General features: G+C 44.7%; 1 protein-coding gene across 1 annotated transcript; it reads right to left on the bottom strand.

Annotated features, from left to right (window-relative positions):
- Nucleotides 1-3,176: 3,176 nt before the first annotated feature.
- CCNK (cyclin K) lies at nt 3,177-11,230 on the bottom strand. Its single transcript, XM_063948465.1, has 11 exons — nt 11,081-11,230; nt 10,394-10,609; nt 9,501-9,582; nt 9,284-9,415; nt 8,009-8,114; nt 7,871-7,928; nt 7,610-7,779; nt 7,210-7,448; nt 5,824-5,857; nt 4,730-4,801; nt 3,177-4,367 (listed from the first exon to the last, which is right to left on the bottom strand). Exons 2-11 carry the CDS (start codon nt 10,588-10,590, stop codon nt 3,754-3,756), a joined length of 1,704 nt encoding a protein of 567 aa, XP_063804535.1. The 5' UTR covers nt 10,591-10,609; nt 11,081-11,230; the 3' UTR covers nt 3,177-3,753.
- Between the last annotated feature and the right edge of the window lie 67 nt (nt 11,231-11,297).

The raw sequence follows: 11,297 nt of genomic DNA, 5'->3' as shown, positions 1-11,297 counted from the left end.
GGCACCAGTATACTGTGCGCCGGGACCCTGAGAGTCGGCAAACTGAAGACCACCCCGATGGACATTTGTCTTTTTTCAACCTCAACAACTATGTAACAATCCCGATCGGACTAGTAAAAGTGTATATTTACACATACACTTCTACTACACATATGCCGTCCCCCATGTGACTAAAGTCACTAAAGGGATCCGCCAGCCAATCAGGAGCCGCTTCCATAGCAACAGCTTCCTGATTGGCTTTGATCATCCAGGCCTCAGCCTATCACTGTTTGCCTATAGGAGTGACTAGAGATGCTCAGCTCCATTCATTCCTATGACGGGAACCGCCAAATTGGTAAAACCACATGGGTCAGCCCCAATTGGCCTTGTGGTTTCCCCCTCTAACCACAGACAGAGCCCTAAAGGGCAGACGAAATCAGAAAGCGCTGGCAAGCTGCATAAATGTATAAAATTCTTTATTAATAAAATTCAGAACATACCAGTCAGATAAAAATATTATATATCACACCTTTCCCCAAATGCATATTTTGAAACAGATATATATATATATATATATATATATATATATATTTTTTTTTTTTTTCCCCCAGTCTTCTGAGACCCTTTTAGATTTTATGTAACTTATCTATATTTATTTAGTCTCTGCAAGCTGGAAAGGAGGAAATGCAATTGTAACAGAGTTACCTATTACAAAACAGACAAGCACATTCGTAAAAGAAACATTTACATTCAGCTGTGTGGAAAGGATACTATTTGTATCCACAGTTCTTTCAAAGATTAACTTTCATTAGATGGAATTGAAGAGGTTTCTTTTCTATCCACAATACTGTAATGTTCTTAATTGATTAGCAATTAGCAGTCTGTTCAAATAAAGGCTGGTTATAGCAAAATTTTGCTCAGTGGTTTATCAATCCATTAATGAGATACTGTGCTCTGCGGACATAAAGTGAGCAACGCTTATTTTAAAATGTCATTAACGTGCATTTAAAACATGGCCATGCTATTTTTAGGAACAAATTACCACGTCCGTCCTCCGTAGGTTTAGGGATCACTGGTCTACTTACTCCCGGCCCTGGTAGCTAATTCCTTTTTGATGAGCCATATCCGGAGATCCAAGTCCAGTTCCACAATATAAAGGAGGTAAGGTGAGTATTTTAAAATCCCTGGTATCAGATGAAAACGCGTTTCTCCGCCTCTAAAGTATCTCGGCGGCTTCCTCAGTCAGTGACTACTGATGCACATTCCTTAAGCTTCTAATTCTTTAGTAACGCATGTGGTCCTTAAGCCTCATAATGACCTCTGATCTCCCAGCACTAACCCCAAAATGCCTCCACATGCTCCTCAGTGCCCCTGCTTTCTCATAGATGCCCCCATTTATCATGGAATTCCCCTGGATCCAGAAGACCCTTCACACTTCCCCACATCACTAAAACCCCAACTTTGCCACAAAGATCTGTGGGCCAAGGTCTGCTATACACAGCATCTGATGGGACCTACTGTACGAAACATGTGTCTCTGTAATACAGCTGGGAGCCATGTAGGATTACGGGAGTTATTCAAGTTTGTTAGCAAACCAAAAAAGTGGGCTAATAAGCAAAACCATGCTGCACTGCAGGTGGGACAAATGTAACATGTGCAGAGATATTTAGGTGGGTTATATTGTTTCTGCACATGGTAAATACTGGCTACTTTTTATTTTTATACTGCAATTTAGATTTCACACCACACCCAAAACTGATCTCCCTGCACGTTACATCTGCCCCACCTGCAGCGCAACATGATGTTGCCCTTTAGCCTGCTTTTTTGGTTTGCTAACAAACCTGAATAGGGGACTAATTCAGAGTTGATCACAGCAGCAAATTTGTTAGCAGTTGGGCAAAACCATGTGCACTGCAGGTGGGGCAGATGTAACATGTGCAGAGAGTTAGATTGGGGGGGGGGGGGGGGGTGTTCAAACTGAAATCTAAATTGCAGTGTAAAAATAAAGCAGCCAGTATTTACCCTGCACAGAAAAAATATAACCCACCAAAATCTAACTCTCTCTGCACATGTTACATCTGCCCCACCTGCAGTGCACATGGTTTTGCCCAACTGCTAACAAATTTGCTGCTGCGATCAGGTCTGAATTACCCCCTAAGTTAGGTAAGAAACGTACAAATACATGAGGGAAGAGGGCCCTGCTATACAGATGTGTCCTCATACTGGAGCGGCTTTGCGCTGCCCTGCGTGACAGAGATGCTGAGAGGGGAGCAGCGTTCCGGATTCTTCTGTAAGTTTTGCATTGTAGTCGGATCGCAGACACAGTGAAAAGCTGCTCACCGTGTATACAGACGCTGGCCTGCTACGTTTATTGCTCAGGAATTGGTTTTAGATGCGTACAAGACAAAGACGAAGCATAAGGGAACGCGGCAGGAGGAAACGTTGCGGCTATTACACAGCACCTCCTACTCCGTCACACACAGATGTACAAATGCTACAAGCCTCGCTGGTCAGTGAACGCCAGCAATGTTGTATTGTAGCTTCTAGTGTTAATTCTGCAGATAAGACCACCATGTTAAGAAAAAGATGCGCGAATGTGGTGTATTTGGCACGACGTGAGCCACAATGTATGAGGACACAGTTGTAGGCTTAGAACAGGGATGGGGAACCTTCGGCCCTCCAGCTGTTATTGAACTACACATACCAGCATGCCTTGCTACAGTTTTGCTATTTGGCTATGCTAAAACTGTTGCAGGGCATGCTGGGATGTGTAGTTCAACAACAGCTGGAGGGCCGAAGGTTCCCCATCCCTGGCTTAGAACCTCATTTACAATCTGCACCTGAAGGGCAGCGTAGATCACCGTGACTTCCCCGATTTCACTCTTGCAGTAATCTCACTCTGTTAAACAAAACAATGTTCTCCCACCAGCTGCGGAAACTTATACCCCTTTCAGGCCACACAAATAACCCGTGTCGCTGTGCGGTGTGAAAGGGTCAGTCCCGAATTCCCGGGTCACCTGACCCAGTAAAAACAAGGGTTATTCCCAGGTCAGGTGCAGTGTGAACAGGTTTCCCGGGTTGATGCGACCCGGGAGCCAGTCACAGCGTAGGGAAAGGCGGCGCGGGGATGAGTCCCGCAGTTTTCACTCCACCCCCTGAATTATACGTCTTACAGATGGGAAACACGGACACAAGAAAACAGTGAGAAATATCCTGTTTATTCCCTGTGGGCGACAGCCCGGACTTTGCACGGCCATTACATTAAGACTTTTTTTTACATTAAAAATATTTACAAACATTGTAAACGTTTCAAAATTTTGTTAGTCAATCCCCCGTCTCAAACAAAAAATCCCTCAAACTAGAAGTCAAATGCAATGCGCTTTAATCCTTGCTGTAACCTAAAAGACGTTAGATTAAGTCAACATGAAAAGAACAATTACATTTTATCTCAGCCAATATGGCCCTTAAAATATTAATCGGAAATCAAGCGGTTACTGTATGGAAAGGAAAATGCCGACATTCCATTGATAACAGAAGTGGGGATAAGAGAAGAGCGGTCAATCCTTCAGCAGATCAATATTATCCCAGCCAGGCACGCAGTAATACTAGACGTTCAACACCATATCTTTCATCAAAATTCGGCAATGGTCAGTCACTGACTTGGTGTTTGCGGTATTAGAAAGCAGAACAGAAGTCTGTGCTTTATACTCTTAAATCAGTACTGATGAATTATCCCTCTAGAGTTCAGGTATCCACTACAAGCGAGGTGGCACGCTATCTCATCCAGGCGGCACGGCCAAGCCCTGCGACGGGTGGCATGCCAGGTGGAGGAATAGGAGGAGGAACCGGAGGCTGACCTCCAGGTGGGACAGAAGGAGGGGGATAGGTTGTTGGTGGAAGACCAATTCCAGGAGGTGGGTGACCCGGAACTGTGTGAGTAGGGGGAAGCCTAGGTGGGGGGAAATTTGGATTGTAAGTAGGGGGAGGGGGGTACACTGGAGAAGGAGGAGGAATGTTAGGAGGCGGGAATGTAGATGGTGGCGGCGGAGGAACATTCGGTGGAGGATTAGGTGGATAAACGTGTGGGTGGTATGGTATATGAGTTGGAGGACCATAGGCAGGGGGCAAATTTCCATAAGATGGACCTTCGGTCTTCATCATAGACTGGAGACTCTGGAAGCCCTCTCCTGACATGTAGGAGTTGGTGGTAGACATCCCTGTAATGTAACTGGAAGGAGGTGGAGGAGGCCGATGTGGGAGAGGTGGAGGCTGATGAACTGCAGCAGGATGAGCCGGTGGAGGGATGGGGATCTTTGTCATCTCTGCGGGTTCTGGAATACTGATGGGCTCTCCTTCCCCTGACCCAGCTGGTGTCACCGGTTTTCTCTCTAAACATTCAGGAGTTATAAATAGTTTAATATTGAGCAAAACCAAAACTGTCCTCGTCCACCCCCCCCCCCACTTCCCCCCCAAAAAAAGTGCAGAGACCCTCCCATAGACGAGAGGCAGATTTACTAACACTTCTCTATCATTTCTCTAGTGCATCCCAGAAAACGATAGGCAGAATCCGATTGGTTCCTATAGGCAACACCATTTTTCAATTGTAGAAGTTTAGTAAATGTACCCCAAAAGCAGATCCTTGTTGCACTACTATACAGCAGAACTAGCTAGGCAATTATATACTGCAGGAACAGACCATATAAATATAGGTTAGAAAATCACTACAAAGATGAAGAATGGTAAATTTCACCTGTTGGGGTAAGTACAGGAGGCAACGGTGGGTGAGAAGGCTCAATCTTAGGCATTTTAGATGACGGTTGTTCTGCAAAGACAGACAAGGCATGCAATGAGTGCTTCTGGCAGATCTATACAGGCAGGTGATTACAAGTAATAGTGCAGAGCAAATTATATATCTATCTCTTCTGTCCTGGTTGCTGCTTCTGTTATGTGCATTTTAGTACAATTGCGGTCCATAAATAGTTCTTATCTAAGTTTCTGTTCATACATTGTGTAAGTGGATCCTATTCAAAGGGCAGCTAGTAGTAGTCACATGTTGTACTAATTCTGACCACACCACAGCTCACATTGTTTTCACCAATAATGAGCAAAAGCTGCAGAGAGCTGGTTACTAAGCGGCAGAGCAGCAGTATAAACACACGGCAGTTTATAACACATCTATGACTGATCACCATAGCACTGTGGGGCAGACTCATCCTAAATTACATTTTTGGGGGTATATTTACTAAGTCTCAGTTTGCAAAATATGAAGCTCATCAGCGGCTTTGAATGATTAAGCAGCAATGTGAGGGCTTGCCTTAAACAGACTCTTATTGTCACTTTAAACTTATTGCTGGAAGCAAGCGATGATCGGAGGCTTTGACAACCCACGGAATAGTAAATATTAACGAGCTGCTGCTCATTACTGTAACCAGAATCTCCAGCCAGCAATATCACTACATTGAAAAGAAGTTGCTGGGTATCTCTTCTGCACACTGTACTGGGAGACGCAGGAGGCTGCGATTCTCTCAAGCACCCATCTGAGGAGACGCCCGCATTCTTTTCAGTAAGCTGGGTGACGTCACCTGTTCCTAGTGGAATGAACCAACATTTTTATGTAGCCTATCCATTTACTAGACACCCATGATGGCAGTAGATCAGTGATGTCAAATAAACTGTATTCTCAGGAAGGACGTCTCAGGTCAGGGAACAGCAGCATCCGCTGTGTGTAGGGCGAGGAATCACATTCAGGCTCCCCTTATGTAATGATGAGGAGTGTACCACGCTGCTAGTAACCAACGGAAAGCATCCAATGGTGCGCTCGCCTGGTATAAAGAGGAAACTTACCCAGCGCTTTTCCCTCCTCTTTGGGTGACACAGGCTGCAGCCAAACAGAAAGAAAAAAATAATTAGCACAAAAACGAAAGAAACTATCCAAACGTTTTTATTTTATATGAAAACACGTTTGCGCTCATTCACCCAAGTGTGAAAATAAATAAATATAAAAGCCCATTAAAATCTGATTAAGGCACAAAGCTCATCTTTGACATAAACAATAACCATTCCCTATGAAATAGATTTTGTCATGCAATGTGAATAGCTAGACCACTTAGGGCGATATCCTATTAGCCGCAGTAAATTACCTTACCTGGGCCTATTCAATTAGCCCCGATGCCAGCACTTATCCACTATAAAGAAGCCTATATTCCACAAGCATGGTTGTGAAAACCCATGGGTCCGCAACTTTTTGCAGATATTATAGTTTTTGCACTAAAAAATAATTTTTTTTTCCAGATTGAAAAAAAAAAAAAAATGGGGGACAAAACATGAAAACCCATGTTTTTCATGGATAATTGGATACCCCCTTATAATACCTATGGACTTTACAGCAAAAGGCAGCTACAATGAATTTATAATTGACCTTCACAGACATGAATACCTGGGGTATCGTGCCTATTTTGATGGATTCCCGCAAGCTACTGTGAAGTGGGTGTGGCCCTAACCTGTACCCAATCTAAATCAGTATTTATTTTTTTAAATAGTGATTCTGTTTAAGGGTGATTCAAATACTATTTGAATTAGTTACAACCATTACACTTGGAACTATAGTTTACAAGAATCTATAGAAGTTTAGTACTGAAAACGTTACTGTTGAAAACACCCGTACACTTTTTTATATATTTTTTTTGTGCCATTTAGTAGCTCACTCACACTTATATGCCAACATCAGCAGTCATGGAAAACTAGGGTGCACCGATTGTGTCAAGAATTAATCTAGTAAATTTATAATAGCCATAGAGAGTAGCGATTCTGAATTAGTGGCACGGCCGTATTAAAAGGCCACATAGACCTGCGGCTGAAAATGATCAAGGGCCTATTGTGAGAAGGGGAGGCGGTGTAGTCTGTGCCTTTAGGGTACACCTTGTGTAAATGTGGGCGTGTACACCCTTCTACACTATGGGGTGGCCACATAGTCATAATGATGGGTCTGCATTTATGCGCAGACCCATCTGCCCGGATTAGAGACCGTTACTTTTTACACATTTATACAACAAACAGGTTGGGGAAGGGGCCTGTACAAGTTGCCTGGTACACTACATTCACAGTAACAAATTCTACCACCAGCCAATATTCTATTGGGACATATTTACAACATTGATTTAAACATCGATTCACGTTTCACTTTGTATTTATCCGTGAACATCACAGTAAATACACATTCACACTACATACCAGGGGTCTCTTGGCTTGCTTTGGGGGACTGGACTGTGGGGATGGTTTCTTAGGCTGCTGCACCGCGGGCTGCTGCGCATCCTTGGCTGGAGCTGCCTGCGAATCAGTGTTTTGTGAGGGCAACTGAGGCTGCACCGCGGCAATCTGTGCCTGGACTTGGGGAGAAGGCTGCTGGACACCATGGTGAGGCATTTGCTGTTTCCCTTGAGAGTACAGGTCCAGGATCTGGTGACAAATGTCTGAAAACATATAGCTGCACTTAGTGACCAGGCATCTATAATGCCACAGGAAGGAACCGATGCAAGATAGTAAAAGCACTTGAACAATGAGTGGGGGCTACTGGCTAGACACTGGAGGGTTGGAGAATGTTAATGGTGTTTAATGTAAACCTATCCCATACCTTCAAGGACATCAACAGGAACATCCTGGACAAACTGCTCCCACCATCTTCTGTACATGGGTTTCGAAGTCCATTCCTGAATCTCGAATTTGCACAAGCGCCCGGCAAGATACATAACAGCCACAGCTATAATCTCCGGCTCCCACTGTAGGGACAGGGTCGTACACAGGCTGGAGGGCAACACATAAGAGGCCTGTTATATAGCTGCAATGATGGGGGCACAGACATTTACAGATGGCTACAGGAGAAGAACAGCTTTACCTGTCATTAACAAACGTCCATGCCATCTGCACCAACTTCTGTATTTTATTCTTATCTCCTAAACACAATGGGACATTTATAAGAACAAACGTGCGGTGGGTGATACAGGGATAATTTCCAGGCTGGAGGTTAGGTTACCTTTCAGCTGTTTGGCGTATCTCAGTAGAAACTGGTAGGGGTGTTCCACTTGTAGGTCAAATTTGATGGTTTGAAGAAGAATCCGTTCAAGAACCATAACCTCTTCCTAGATATAAAGGAAATGTAAATTTTTATTTATAGTAATTTCACCCTTTCACTGCTTTGGTTTTCTCAGCCCTACTCATCACATTCCAACATCAGTAGTGCAGGGTAATACTAGTTTGTGATCACCAGACAATAGCTAGTAGTGAGCTACATCATTTGAAAGTGGCGACTCCTCTCTCTATTCATGCCTGGACTGCATTATTTATTTGCAGTGGAGGGCGTTATAGCCTTGTGATCAAAAACTTATGTAGGCTCACTGTTTGAAAGAAGAGACCACCCTCTTTCAAACAAGGGTACCACCAACTTTCTAGGTGGTGGGGTTGGGGAATAAGTGGGACTTTAAGTCCCCTCCCCCCCCCCCCCCTTTTATTAATTTTTTTTTTTTATTTAATTTAAAGTGACGTCCATTCCCAATGCAAACCTGAGGACATTAGGACCGATGGGTTACAAATAGGTTTGTTTTTATTATTGTTTTGGCCTTTGCTGTAGAGGATGAGTGGGGCTCATTCTCCGCAGTCTTGCTGTATCTCTGGAGGATGAGCCCCACCTGTACTCTGCAGCAAAAGGGTCGATGCAATAAAGTGAAAACAAAAACTCCAACATCTTCAATAGGACAGGGACTGATGGGAATGAATAAATACTCCTTATACCAGTGGTTCTCAAACAGTGTGCCGTGGCTCCCTGGGGTGCCTCGGGACACTTGCAGGGGTGCCTTGGATTGGTGGTCCAGAACCAATTAAAATTATTTATATGTGGACAGGCAGGAGCAAATCTTGTCCTTCACCACACAACTGAAGCCAAGGATGACGTATAAACAATTTACTTAATTTTAGATTTCTTTTTTAATTTCTCAATAAGAAACTTTTGACCTAGTGGTGCCAAGAAAAAAATTCTGATACTCTAAGGCGCCGTGATTCAAAAAAGTTTGGGAACCGCTGGCCTATACTGTCCTGCCTTATATGGTGGTGCTATATAAATTAGGACTACTATTTGCGATTCATCCACCAACAGACAGACTATCCCCTGGAGTGCAGCACTTGTATAAGAGAAAAAATAAATGCTTAAATATCACTGACTGTATTTTGTTAATCGTATTAACGGAAATCAAGTCACAACTATAGATCAAGCTGTCATGCTACTATTTGTCTGCATCATATCCTGATTCTTTACCTTAGGATCATCTCCAAACTGGCCAAACTGCACATCATTCAGCAAGCTACGGGCAGTCTTTATAATATCTTTACATTTCTTGGGCGTTTCCTCAACCTTACCCGCTAGGAAGAGACAGCAGGCGCCCGTCACCTGGAAGAGGACCAAGAAAATAATGACGACCCCGTTTAAGTATTTTTATCCATAAAGCTTTATGAATACGTACAACGATACTTACATATCTAGCAAACTGTTTGAAGGAGTGAAACATGTAGAATCTATGAAAGTATATGATTCCAGTGGCGAGTGTGTCATAGTGCCTGAGATGCAAGTTAAGAAAAGTCTATATTAAGAATGAAAATGTACCAATCACATTCAGTTCAGCTCCAAGGGGTAAATTTACTAAGATGGGAGTTCTATTTAAGATGGGGTGTTGCCTATAGCAACCAATCAGAATCTACTTCTCATTTATCCAGCACCTTCTAGAAGATAATACCTGGAATCTGACTGGTTGCTAAGGGCAACATCCCATCTTAGATAGAACTCCCATCTTAGTAAATTTACCCCTTAGTGTGTTTTATGTTACACATAAGGAGAATGTTCAGTGTCTCAGACGATGGGGACACTTTAGGGCTGTGTTTGCAGCAGCTGTCAGCTGACCTTTCGGAAACCCGTACACTCTATGGGGCTCCTCTATGGGGATCGGGAGGTCGGCTGTGCTGCACATAAGACGCAACCTCCCAGTCCTGACTGTTGCAGGAGCGTTATAAGCTGCTTATCGGCTAGCGCTCCTGCACTACACATCTATACAATGGACCCAATACCAATACCGGGAGAACAGGCCGAGGATTCTATAGATGTGCACCCACCTTAAGAGGTGGAGCAAGAGAGGGACATCCGATGAAGTCCAATGGTGATCGTGCGGTGTAATTCCTGGGACCAGCTTCCTGGTGATACGCTTGTATGCATTGTAATTAGCGTACATGTATTTTTACTTATTAAGTACTGAATACAAAAACTCATCATGTTTTCCTATGTTTGTTTTGAACTTTTAGAGCTATACAGATATAGATCTATATATGTGCGTGTGTGTATATAGCGCATATTCAGTTTTAAGTTCACAAAGGATACAGTCCCAGTCGTGTTCCCACATCGAATATGAACCTGGCGCCTTCCCGGCGGTATCTGGCTTCGGTGGCCGGGTCCAGGCCTTCCTGCTGAGAGGGGGTATGGGCCAGATCCTTCTTGTCCCAATACCAGCAGGGCTTGGAGTGGTCCAGGGCGCCGGACGCCACAGTGGGGCTGGAATTCTCCTTGTTCTCCTTCATGGCTGTCGTGCGGACTTACCTGCGGGAGGGGCAGAATAATGATACAGGTTACATACAGACGAGGAGGGCGCTCACAACGCCAGCGCAACGCTACAGCTGTACGGAGTATAACCACAGACAACACTCAGTACAGCTGTAGCGCAACACTACAGCTGTACTGAGTATAACCACAGACAACACTGTGACAGGGAAGCTGCATGGAGAGGACTCCCCCCTCCCCTATGAACAGGACCATGGGATGGGATGAGGCTGCAATGTGCCCCCAACAGGAGGGATAGGCCAATACACAGGGATAGGGACACACCTGGGCCTGTCAGTGGTAACAGGAGTGGCGCAGCTGACGTGGGATTGCTGGAACTTGTAGTTCCTCTGCAGCAGGACTCTGAGGGGGGGGGCTTCCTGCGCGTTGTGAGGGTCTGTGACAATATGGGGACTGCGGGTTATCAGGCACACTGGGACCAATGAGACATTAGACCCCACCAGGACTCACCCGACACTCCAGGCTCAGTCGACACCTGGCACCGACAACGACCTCAGCCGGCAGATGGGCAGTTACAGGCGTAACGCCGCTCGGGCAGCCGCCATCTTGGCAGCGCTCGTCGTGCGCAGTGACGTCAGCAGCCAAAGCCACGCCCCTATGTCTTCTCTAAAAAAGGAGGCAGAAAGCCACCGACCAATCGAAGGCGTCTACGTCGGTCCGAGGGGTG

Source organism: Pseudophryne corroboree, chromosome 12 (genome assembly GCF_028390025.1).
Source record: "Pseudophryne corroboree isolate aPseCor3 chromosome 12, aPseCor3.hap2, whole genome shotgun sequence".
NCBI classification, from domain to species: Eukaryota; Metazoa; Chordata; class Amphibia; order Anura; family Myobatrachidae; genus Pseudophryne; species Pseudophryne corroboree.
The sequence above is the reverse complement of the archived record's forward strand: the minus strand, read 5'-3'. Positions and strand labels throughout refer to the sequence as shown.